Raw genomic sequence first — 13,078 nt, forward strand, 5'->3', positions numbered from 1 at the left:
ATGCAAAACGATAAACTACATTTAAAAAATGTGAGATTACTTATTCTAATTTAAAACTTTTAAGCTGATTTGACCCAGCTCCTAATGCATAACAGTAAATGTGTGCTTAAGAAAAAAAAAATCTCCACTTTAAAAAGAAAAAAAAACTGTTTAAACAGTTGGTCTGAAGTTTTAAAATGCCATCCAGGTTTAAAAAAAAAAATGGTTTCATGAAACTTTTTGCTCTCCTCAAATAAATCAATGGCAATTCAGACGAAGCTACTCTGATTGATTTTCCACGTCCATCACTGTCAGAACACTCAGCACAAGTGTTCCTCTAATCCAACTGAGTAAGGGAGAATTAAAATAACTTCTGCTTTCCAGTCGAAGAATAACCATCGATTTGGCATCAGAATCAAAATCCATATTAGACTGCTACCTAAAAGAAAAGTCCCATTCTCAGTTTTGATGCAGCAGGTAAACATAAACCAATAATCCCTCCTGTGTAAAATAATGCACGTTGAGGCTTTTGAAATTTATATTATAATTATTTTTTATTTTAGTCACGCTTGAAGCTATCGCAAATAAATACACTGATCCCCACGTGGATCCAGTCCCTGCATGAAGTACAATATAAAACTCATTGGGCCTAAATCTCCTTTATAAATGTATAATTCTTTGTCTCTACTGGTATCCTAAGGCCGAGGCTGTTGTCAGTCTTTGTCCATACAAGGCGTACGGGGAGTAATATGGCCCGGTGGCCGCTGGCACCGGCACCGGGGCCCCGGGAGTGGGCAGGGGGCTCTTTGAATAGGGGTGATAGCGGCTGCTAAGTCCGAGGGGGTGATGGGGGCCCCTGAGGGCCAGCGTGCTGGGGCTGCCCGGGCTGCCGTTCGGAGGCATATGCATGTGACACGCCATAGCAGCGGCGGCAGCGGCGTTAGCGAGAGAAGTGGAGCCCGGGTACCCAGATATCAACTTCTCTGTGCCGGCAAAGGCCGTGTGAGTCCGCAAGTGGCTGAGCAGCTCCTCGGAGGAGGAAAAGCGCTTATCGCAAGGTCCGTTTGCAGACACCCAGTTGCACACGTGCGGCAAGGGGTCATTGGGCAGCATAAACCCATAAGGATATAAGGGATGTCCGCTGAAAGACGGGGCCGACGAGTGCACGCCGTGCAACGGGTGCGTCGGGTACATGAGCGGGTATCCAGACTTGAGCGCAGTGGCGGCCGCAGCAGCAGCCGCAGAGTCATGTGCGCAGTTGGCGCTGGATGCACCGGACAAATGGCTTGTGCAGTGGTAGCTCAGGCAGTAGGGGTCTCGACACAGACTAGCAGACATTAGAGACGGCGGGGACGCTCCTGCTAAGGGACTCGTTCCTGCTTTACTGCATCCCAGTGAGCTGGCAGCAGCAAACTGTGCGCTTAGTAGCTGGCTGCTGGATTTGGTGGGATCAAGGGTGATTCCATGAGGAAGGAACGGCTGCGGGTAACCTGCATATGCACCCGCTAAACTTCCAGGGTAGGAAATACCAGCAGGTGGCAAGGGAAAAACTGTATGACCGGGCTTATAGGGAGAGACAGGGGCCACTAGTCCAGAGCCGAGGACGGAGGAGGATGATGAGGTGACAGATGTTGAGTCTGATGTAACAGTCTTGGATCCAGATGTGTTTTCTTGGTGTTGGTTGCCATCAGAGGTAATTCCACTTATCCTATGGCCTCCACTACTCTCTGTCGTACTGATTTTATTGCTATCAGACTCCTTCTTTTCCTCCTTGTCTCCTACTTTGCCTTCAGACGGCAGTGGAGAAACGGAGGTGCAGGAGCTGGGGCTGCCTGTCCTGGGGGTGAACGGCTGGCAGGTGGCGCTAGGCACTCGGAAACTGGTTTTATCTCCACTGAGGCTGCTGCTCGAGTCCTTCTTCTCTGACGATTTCAAGTAAGGTTTGAAGCTAGACTTGTCGTCGGCTCCGATGTCGCTCATTTTCAGCGGACCAGATTTGGCCTCCTTGTCAGTAGATCCATTTGAGGTTACGGAGGAGAGCTTGGAGGAGGACGGCGGGTCCGGTTTGCCGATCTGAGAGCACGTTTGGGCCAAAAGGGCCAGTGGACTCTTCTTGGCATCCAGCTGAAAAATAGAAAAACACACAATTAATAAAATCTTTTAAAAGAAAACAATCCCACGTACAGGTGACATTTTATGGTACAGACGCACGTATGGCCGTTCCTTGTATTTTACGCACTGCGTATAAACTTATCTCGAGATGCAACTCAAAACAACTCAGCATAATAGGCATGTAAAGAAGGAACGCGCACTAAGAGAGCTGATTTACATGGGATAAGATACGATTGTACGACTGCCACACGTTTGAAACGACATTCAAAACACGAGCATCCGTTCGCTACTAAACTAAATCCAAATCTGACATGGCCGGTTATTCTTATGAAAAGAAAAAACGACTGCAAACAATCTGAACCCAACTCGGAAATTGGGTCCAAAGATGAGATTAAAAGAATATTCGTGGATATTTTGTTCTCTAGCAAATAATTCACTACACGATCTAAATAAAATCCTCACCAAAATGTGGCCACAAAACTCGGACAGTGATGCCGCTTTGGAAGCTTTTGCGTCCCGTGATTTCCGAGTGAAACACTTAGTAGTTTGAGCTCAAGCGAATTCATGTCCGTGTGCGTAAACGTTTTCATACAGTCGGTGCTTACCTCGATGGGACTGACAGGAGTGGACGGCAAAGGCTGAAGGTACTCCGGGTGTAAAATGTGTCCTGCCCGAGCCGTAAGCATTTTCAAAATCTTTATGGGAAGACGACTGGCTTGACGAGAAGGGTCTGCGGGAGAGACGGAGTTGTGGATGGATAGTTGGCTGATCTTCGCTGCTCCCTTCTCCCCCGAGGAGCCGCTCTCCCACGCTGGATTCGTGCTATTTCTCAGGACAGAGACCGTGGGCGATGTGATCATGACCCAATTCTCGTATAAATGGTTGAAAAATACATGTGTAGGGTAAAGAAAGCCAACACTCGGAACGTCTGACGGTTAAAGCCTGAGCCAGAAATGAAAGAAACAACGTTAAATCCTTAAGAGAGACACGGAGTGAGGGAGCAGAATCCGTGCGCTTCGCAGCCGCGTTGCTTCATTCCCGACGTCGCTCTGACAGTGTGGCTGTGGGTCCGAGAGCGGACTAGGTTTACGTGGGTCGTGGGCTGGAGGGATCACTCCGCCTCCTCTAGAGCAGCATCTGAGTTAGTCCGCAGATCGCTGCCTTTCAGGCTCCCAATCAAAAAGAGATCCGAGTGTGATCGGAGGGTCGAGATAATGTGACGTTTCCTCCTCACACGGGTGTCTGTTTCATATTTCTCCCACTCCGAGCACTTTTAATTTGGAGACTTTATACGTGTCTTTGCGTAATTGGCGCTTTGACGCATGCGCTGCCCCTGCGTCCTTTGTGGTTTAGGGGTTGTTGGGGCAAGATAACCGGCGGATATAGATGACCAAAACCTTGTTAGGTGAAGTCATCGCATAATGCATTCAGTTAACAAGATTTTGAAATGCTTATTATTTTCCCCAAATACTTTTTTCTTTGTCAAAGTGGATAGAAATCTGGCCAAAGCATTTACACTCCACATTCTAACGTTGAGTGATTATTTTTGAGCCAATTTTCTTTGAATAAATTACAATTAGGAAACAGCGGTTCAAACCCATCTGAGTGCTCCTTCCATGCCAAAAACTTGAAAAACAGCCAGTCTTTTTTTTTTTTTTTTTTTTAAACAATAGTCCCTCATTTGCCGATAATTTTTGACTCAAACCAGAAAAATAACCGAGTGAGGGGCTTCTGTGGTCACATTCCCTCCAACGTGCATCGATATCCATCGCCATGTTTCACGTTTTCTGCAACTTTCTCCTCTCAATCACACAGCCTGTCATCTGTCAGTTCCCTGCCCTACACGCCAGCTATCTGTCAGCTGTCTGCAGATTTTTTTTTTGCCTCTTCTCAGTCAGATTCAGGTCAACTAGGCTACTGTAAAGTGAATCCATGAGAAGTGGAGAAGAAGAGGCGGTGCTTTTCTCCCCTCACTCGTCTCTCCATCACAATATAGGCCTGTTTTACTCCTGGTCTGGTGAAACTCAAAAATACAGCGATTTGTTTAATTGGAGATAAGCTCTGAGGCATTTTTACGCAGAGCTTTAATTCAGCCACAGACGTTGATTTAATAGCGTGTAATTTTTTTCAAGTGTTTTATGTCTTGGAAATTAAAAATATACCTCCACATTTCCGCCACATTCAAGCCAAAAAATTCCTTCTTTTTTGTTCCAAGAGCGCTTAAATAACTCTCTTGTGGCTGCCATTAATCATTAAAGCTTCCACATTTCTTCCCATCGAAATAGACCCACTTATCTTATTACTCAATAGCCTATAAATGTCTTGCTGATCAGGCGAAAGTTAAACATATGCAAGTGTTTTTTGATTGATAACAGGGGTGCTGTTTTCGGCAACGGCTGTCAGGCTCTGACACAGCGCTTTGAGTTATTAGGGCAGAGAAGGGCGACCATAAATTTCGACCGTCAGGCAAAAACTCCTTTATTGTGGACGTGATGGATGGCTCTCAGCAGCAGACACCAAATTCTCTGCTTTATCCTTAAATGGCTGCACATTTTTCGTCGCCCGTAATTCATTACTTTTAAACAGAAAGCTTGAAATCTCCCGCTAGTATTTCACACAAGGACACGTTTATGAATCACCCAGAGTCCATGCAAATACAGGCGTTTACAAGCAGGGCTGGGTGCCTCTAGTCGGTGATTAAAGAGAAAGAAAAGCCCGTATCACGATTAAATATTAAGGATTTATATTCATAAAGGATTAATTCATGTTTTTTTCTTCTTCTTCTGCAAAAGTCCTCCAAATTGTATCCTGAATTCAGGAAAGTAGTGTCAAGCCTTTGCAAATATAAAATGGTGACAAGCTGAGTAAAATTCGCTGTATTGTTTTTGCAACATGTACAATTTCTTAGTTCAATCCTATTATCCCTTGAAGTTGGAATCTATAGGCCTAGAAATCTGTACAGTGGACACATTATTAATAAGAAACTGTTTTTCTTGTTTGTTCAGGGTTCTACTGTTAGACTCTATATGTTCTTATCTATACTCTTGTCCTTGGCCAAAGAAAACGCAAAGTGATAAACAAGGTGCTGGGAAAACAGTGAACACCATATAGGTTGGCAAAACCTCTAAATCGTTTTCAGAATCCTAATTTAGTTTTTGAAAGGACAAAGATGTATTTTTGCTTCCCTAAGTGTTCTCTTTGATTTTATTCAGGGCTCATATTAAATCTAAATGTGCTAAATTGGTGGTGAGATTTTCCTTTATGCTGCCTGTAGCACTTGTCCTAACCTTTAGTGTTGATTTTACGTTCTGTTAGTGGTTTTCTGTGCTGTGCCCACCCTTTAAATGTGCATTCAAGGCTTCGCCATTTATCATTTAGTTGATTAAAAATTAACAACAATGACAATTAAATTCACAGTGACAGGAGCTTCTAATATGACTGTACTGTATAATGTATAATTGTATAATGTGTATTGTATAATTAAGCTCCACGGTCTGATGGTTAGTCTGCACTACAGGGTTGATTAGACAAATGTATGCATATCATAATATAATTTCAGACTGCTTTGAATCAAATTTCTTGAGCATATTTTATACATTTGATCTTTTCATGGAATCTGCTCTTTCTTCCATCCTTCCAGATACTCGAGAGGTTGCAGGCAGCAGTGGAATATTTATCCAAACAGCAAAACGGTAAGCCCCGCTCTTGATATTTTTCTCTTTGTACTTAGAACACATACATTAAAAGCATCACAAAGAACCTGTAACCTAAACTATTAGAAAAAAAACCAACCAAAACTCAGCTGCAAAGCCCTTGACATACAGCTTTCAAAAAAAGGATATGGTCGATAAATGTAGCATTATAATGTCAGGCAAATGGAATGAGAAATTCCCTCGACATGACATGAAAATTCACCTTGTGGCAGCCAGCGCAGGGTGAGCCACGTCAGCAGCCAGACAGGCCGACTGGATCTGACAGGTAAAAAGGGGAGATGATGGTTAGAAGGTGCTATTGTTTCATGCCGCTTTCTTGACCTGTCAGGTCCTGGCACAGAGGCCTGGATCGAGGACCTCCTTGTCACATGAAAACAGTCTTAAAAGGCCGTTATCCAGACTATGGTGATTGCTCCTGTTTAATTGATTTGCTTTGCACTGAGGCCTGTCACATTAATAATGGTTAAGTACAGCCCCAGTGTGTCACCCAGAGTGGTGCGTCTATCGGGAAATTAACAGCCTTAACTAACTGCTGTCTGCGAAGCAAGAACTGTAGAATCATATGAGATGCAAGGGGTTCATACTCAGCCTGAAACTATGATATTTATAATAAAACTGTTCTGTGTTGATGTGCAGCAGCTGTACATTCTGCTTCCCTGTCGTTTATCCTCATATACATTTTTAAAGCCTGTCACAGTTTGACCTCTTCATTTAAGTAGCTATATGGGTATATTATATCCCCATCTCATTATGAGCTACCATCGAGAGTGAAACAGAGAGCTACACTGACAAGTAAATGGTGCTGAGTGAATAAAACTCAGATTATGCTCCCTAGCACTTCACAGGAGCCTTTGACAGGTTGCACTAGACATTAAGTCTCTCTGATATTTCCATGACTGACTGACAGTTTGAAATTGCTGCCATCACCTTGATAGCACGGTAATGCACCTTGCATGTGGACTGTCTTTAAAGTGCAGGAAATTAGACTCCAAGTTGAGAGTCCCCTTTCAACCAAATATGACAAGAAAATAGACTGCTTTTCTTCTACGCCCAGAGAGGGAAAAAAGGCCCCACAGAAGCTGGCACAGAATAAGAGGTTATAGGCGAATGTGTCAGGAAGTATTACAGATATTATGTGTTTAAGACAGGACATTTCAGATACTTAGAAGTCATACCCATTCCCCTTGACTACACCCGAGATATTTTGCTCCCCCCGTCTGTGTCAAATACTGTGGCGTTGACTTCGTTTGCAAGAGCTCAACTTGGAGCTGACATGAAGAACTTACACTATCTCGCCGGAAGTCAGACGACGGGAGAGCAGCATGACGGAGGGAGTTAGAAAAGTTGAGGTGCAGCCAAGATCGTGGCGGTGAAGGGTCTTTTTCACTTTGTCTTCTCAATTAGTTAAAGCTGGTCAGGAGTAGAAAGTAAAGCCTGTGGAGATTATATGCTGTCGTCCACTTGCCATCAGGTAGGTGAGGATCCTGGCAGGTTGTAGTCATGCTGTAGAGAAGAGTTAACTTCACCTAACCTCCCTGTTAGCACTGGAACCAGTCGCTCAATTCAACCTGACAGCTGCCATAGTACTGGTTCAGAACTTTGTGGAAACTTCAAGAAGCTCCTGTGAGACTTACTGTGCTGTACTTGTCTATTAGCTTTTGGGGAAACTAGGAGTGCAATCATTTCCATGTTGATGACATCAAAGTATGGCGCATGACTCAATCTTCTAGCAATTATTTTGATGAATCTGTTAATTATTTCTTTGATTTCTGCCATAGTTTGTCTGAAATGATAAAAAATACCCATGATGATTCCCTAAAGTCCAGTGGGTTGTCTTAAAAATTTTCCACTAGTTCCAAACTCCAAGATAATCACAATATGAAAACAGAGAAAAATTGGAAGCACAATATTTGGCATTGTTATCAAAACTGAAACATTTCTGTCATTGATTAATTGACTAATTGTGGCAACCCTCTCACTCACTTTATTTGTGAGTACTGGATCTGAAATGAGTTTAAAAGACACCATGCGCTGTGCATTTGTTTGTAAGGCAGTCACTGTAAAATCAACATTCTCCACATCGACACACATCCAGCACTGGATGTTGATCCCTCACATTTACTTGTCTAGATTTAATTTATGGAGTCTAAGTCGGGGTGAAAATGTACAGGTAGCATGTTATGACGATGGAGGCACTGTGCAGGTCGGGATGAATGTCTGTGATGGGCAGATTATTCAGAGTAAAGTAGGCCTAAAGAATGATCTTGTCACATTTCACAGGCAGGATTAGGGATACGCAGGAGGAGTGCTTCACTCAGGAATTAGCGTCATGTGGTCCGCTGGAGACAAGCATGCAAGGTATTCGCCCAGACAGGCTTGGACACTTACTGCTCCATTTGTCTACTTAGTGATCAAATACCAAGGTTGATGGTTATTTCTCTGTCATTCGTGGTTTATGTGATATGTGTTCATCTGTATGTATTTTAATTTTTTTGAAATTGTGTGAATTCCAGAGATCAGGACATCCTTTGGGCATCCAGAGCCTGGTTGCTTCTTTTTATACATATATTACATGCAAACAGATGAATTTACAACATATCAGATACAGCGGATGCCATCTTGATGCGTAGCACATAGCAGCACCTACTATATTTATGTCTTTGCATTTTAAATGGAAGCCAGTGTGAGTGTCTTCAGGCTATCAGGATGAGCTATTACCACGATGATTGAAAAGTGAGGGAGCAAGCGAGCTAAAAGACAAAGTAGAAGAGGCCTGACAAATGAAATCAAACTTCATAAGACCTGCCAGTGGTGTCAGTTGTTATCCATATCTCAAGCGCATTATGGTACTGCAACGCAGCGTACTGCCTTCTCATCTGTCGGCTCAAATTCATCACATTCTCGACTGTTTCTTTTAAGTCACAAGTGTCAGTGTGAAGAGGAGTCTTAATTGACAACTGAGTGGCACAGACGTGGACCGCAGCCTTTATTTTGGTGCCAAGAAGGGTTGTGTTGTTTTGATGAGCTATTATTGGCAGAAGCCAGTAGCAGATAGCAGTCGGCCTGGAAATGGGAAGTGACATCAGACAGAGAGGAGCTTGTCATTGTCTTCAGGCGAGTTCAATCTTGCTGTAAGTTCAGAACAGCCTGTTGAAATGTCACTCAGGAGACTTTCTTATCATCTGAGAGGAGAAATTTGGGTTGATTTGGTGAAATTATTTAGACATCTGGCATCTGGTTTGTGAATAGCTAAAATGGGTTGGCACGATTTCAAGAAATTCTTTCTGGTAAATTAGATTTGTTATGTCGAACACAGAACGCTATCGTGAGCCTCCAGCCTTCATTTGCAGCACATTCAAGATCTGTTGCCCAATATTTGCCATGTTGTTTTTTTAACATTGTATTTATTTGTGAAATTTCACTTGAAAACTGACAGCATTTGGTTGAAGAAAACATAGTTAAAGGGTTGGTTTGTCCAGATTGTTAAAAATCTTCCATAAATGTTACCCGGCCATGCACGTAGTTTTGATTCCATGTGTTGTTGTTTTTTTTTTAAGTTTTAATGTGTCTTCTGCTAGAAATATGTTTGTTGTGTTTAAAGCAAATGGGACATAAGGAAAAAGGCTTTTTCATCTGTAGCAAATAGTTCCAATGAAATACATTCTCAGCGAGGTCTGTGAATTACCCAGGGTAAAGGGCATATTTTTTTAAAAGACGATGGTGAAAGAAAGAGATGCTGCTGTTGAGATTTTCAATGTGTGTTTTAGCCATGATGATGTTGATTTGCCTATCAGCCTATCAGTTCACCAATTAATTGCCATTAATTTGGTACAGAGATTCATGTCCTCCAGAAGATGAATCCTACCCACTTTTCATCCAGTGCTGCCATGATTTTTGAGTAAAATGTCCTGAGATAAATTAGAATAATCATTATAAATCCTTAACTTTTTATGTAGCACTATCGTCAAGTCAGCAGTTCTAGTTGCACTGATTGATTCTCCACAAAATACCAAATGCTTTCAAAACAAATGCTGATTACTGGTAATCAAAGTGACAGATAACCAATTTGAACTGAGATACATTTGCAGTTAAAAGTCAAATCTTAGCGCCAAAATTCAGAATAGCACAAACTCAGACACAAAACTTTGTTGAAATGCGTTTGTCTGTTCTTGTTTTATATATATTTAATTTAAACAGAACTTTTCAACTTTTATCTTTTATTGTTCATAGGCTGTTTGTCATCATATGTAACCAATTAGATGGTGTTGTGGGGCAGGACAGACCACAGAGTGACTACAAATAGAGAGGTAGCTGCATCAGAGTTAAGGTAGCACATTTTAAAACAAGCTTATTTTAATGGGAATCTGTTAAAACAGCATAGCAGCAATACAGATGATTAGAAAAATGTTAAATATCAGATGCAATAATTGACGAGACCAGTAATCAGTCGACCTTGTTCTGATGTGCCTGAGTACAGTCTCAGAACTGCAGGCATGTCTGTAGACACTTGTCATAGTGCTGTGAACACTAGAAATTAACTTTCATTCAGCCCCATTGTACAAGGGTGAAGCACCCATTTCAAAGACGGATATCTTGAAACATGAGCAAATAAAACCAAAACTGTCTGTTAGATTACCTGGCTACATACAACTAGAGTTAAGTAAAAAAAATGTCTATAATTTCAGGACCAGATTACACTCATCATAACAACTATTATAAACTATTGTTCAATACACACATAGTATAACCAACACTCTGAGCACATCTGGCATTTATAACCTGCTCACAGTAAATCATTGAGGCGTCTGTAACATGGAGCTCAATAGAACCACTTCATAATCACAATGTTGCCGTCTAATATTCACTCTGCTGGAGTACAGTGTAAATAAATAGCTCTCAGCACAGTGCATCTTACTGTACATTGATCATGAGCACGAGACCCCAGGCAACAATGCACAAAAGAAAAATGGCTTCCTTATTTTCACTCATCCGAGGCTCCGTGCAGCCCTTAATAGACAGAATCAGAATGTCTGCTGTGGTGTTGCAGGCTTTATGAGACCATTACCGCTTTTTATTGTGTATCCCTGGACTAATGGCTTTCTATAGTTCCTCTGATTTACGGCCTGTCAGCTTTGTGGCTGTCCATTAGAATGGGAGGTTGACATCTAGCCAGTGGTTGAAGTGCTCACTGTTGAAAATAAGGAAGTCGTGTCTCACAAATAGACGCCAGGATCCTTAAACTCTCTGTTCCAAAACACATTCACAGGTTGGTTTTTTCTAGCCTGTTTTTGTCCTTTCATACGCTCCTCTTCTGCGTCAGAGGTGCTTTTATTTAGTCATTAAGTGACATAAATGACACATGTCTGCAGTAGGTAGAAGGAAAATAAAAGTCTGTCAAATCCATTAACATGCATTAACACCAAATGTGTGAAATCAGCTGCATTAAACTGTGTTTTTTATGGATGCTTTATGATAGTGCATAAACTGTTGTCCAAGGTCTTAAACACATCATTAAATATTAGTTTGCCATTAGACTTTTATTTCTGCTTTGATTTGGTGATGTGTTTGTGCAATGGGTGGTATCCTTTCAGTACAGTGCTGTATGAGTCATTCACACATAGTTACAGATTATGGATGCTGACATTAGAAAAATCTGGCAAATGCAGGTATTTTAAACTTACAGAGTAATTCTGGTTTATTACAAATCATAGTTCATAGCTTTGGCCAACATCTGTGTCAATAATAATCAAAATATACTTACCAAAGCAATTTCTAAGGTCAAAGGTTTAATTTTTCCCCACTTTTTAGCTGGGAGATAACATGCAATGGGGTTTCCTTAAGCACCTGAATCAGTGGTCATAGCGATTACAGAGTCAATGTGGCCCATGATTAGATCATGTTTAAACAAAGCCCCTGAGTAGTAGTAGTAAGTTCATCTGAAAGAGAAAACAAAGGTGAACAATAAATGGTGACGCAACCTGCCTGTTGTAAACATCTGTTACAGTCCACAGACCAACTTTGACTTTGTGAGATTAGTCAACAGTTTTTCTTGATAATCTCTCTTAACTCTTCATGTCTGTTAGCAGTGTGCTGTGTTAGCAAATCTCCGCAAGTACTGTCAGGTTATAAAGCCTAAAAGAGATTATGGTCTAAACAAAGACTTAAAAAAGTTTGGCATCCAGAGTCACAATATAATAAACTGGAATTATCCTTCAGTATTAATGTTTATATTCTCTCTCAGAACAAATGTGAATAGAAAAAGTATAGAAAAGGCCTTTTTCACAGCACAGACATTTTGACATATCGCAGTAGGAAAAGAACGGCTGCAAGTCATTACATTAATGTTGGCTATATTTTTGTTCCGTTGTTCCAGATTGAGGGTCGTGTTATTGCTGGCTCTCTGACATGGCTGACTGGGACACTTTAAATGAACAGAGCCATTATTAATGTTATTGAATACACACCTGCGTGTCTACAAAAAGAAAAATGAAAATGTCTTAAGTGAAACTAGAGCAGCTTTTTACATCGAATCAGAGCAATATTTAAATTGTTACCCAAATATTGAGTTAGATATTGATAAGTTTAGACAATGTAGGGGCATTTTCAAAAGTCAAAAACCACCAACATCTGAGATGAAAATCTGAAATTTGCTTACTCCATGTTGCCTCTCCCTGCCAGCATGAGCACATGCAGACAAACAGGAAGGAATGTTTAATTTAAAGGGGATCGTAAACGGATCACTGTACAAGAAAGCCACCTCAGACTTTTATCTCTGTTGGCTCTTGAATGACCTTTCATACTGCATTTTTTTTATTTACAGCTAGACTAACTTTAAAGCTTTTTGAGTCGCAGGACAGCGCTCTTACCTCAGATAATCTGGCCTGAATCTTCCATAAACCTCACTTTATTAGCTCATACACAAAGCTCATCCATGTGGAATTAGAGTAAAAAGAAATTAACCGTGACAATTTAACTTCCTTCAGATGTTCTGACAGGAAATCACATCTTACAAAACACACTCTGCAATTGTTGCGCACTATGTTGTACACGATTAGCTAAATTTACCCTGAAAACCACACATACCTCGCCAATATTTTACTGTTTTTCCTAATTGTTGGTGCCGTATAAGAGGCTCAGTCGGGGTTGAGGCAGGTGATCCCTGATGGGGGTGGAGCTGGTCCTGCTTCACACAAAATCAATTCTGGCCTTTGGTGTTGGCAAGCCAGCGGGATAGGGGTGAGGAGGGGGAACACATGTCTGACACCTTCTGACTT

At 41.6% G+C, this 13,078-nt stretch overlaps 1 protein-coding gene across 1 annotated transcript; it reads right to left on the reverse strand.

Moving 5' to 3' along the window:
* Positions 1–506: 506 nt before the first annotated feature.
* Positions 507–3,332, reverse strand: LOC111574792 (zinc finger protein 503-like). Its single transcript, XM_023279562.3, has 2 exons — positions 2,697–3,332; positions 507–2,103 (listed from the first exon to the last, which is right to left on the reverse strand). The coding sequence occupies exons 1-2, from the start codon at positions 2,949–2,951 to the stop codon at positions 664–666; spliced, it is 1,695 nt and encodes a 564-aa protein (XP_023135330.1). The 5' UTR covers positions 2,952–3,332; the 3' UTR covers positions 507–663.
* Positions 3,333–13,078: the final 9,746 nt, after the last annotated feature.

The sequence above is a fragment of the Amphiprion ocellaris genome, chromosome 18, assembly GCF_022539595.1.
Source record: "Amphiprion ocellaris isolate individual 3 ecotype Okinawa chromosome 18, ASM2253959v1, whole genome shotgun sequence".
NCBI lineage: Eukaryota > Metazoa > Chordata > Actinopteri > Pomacentridae > Amphiprion > Amphiprion ocellaris.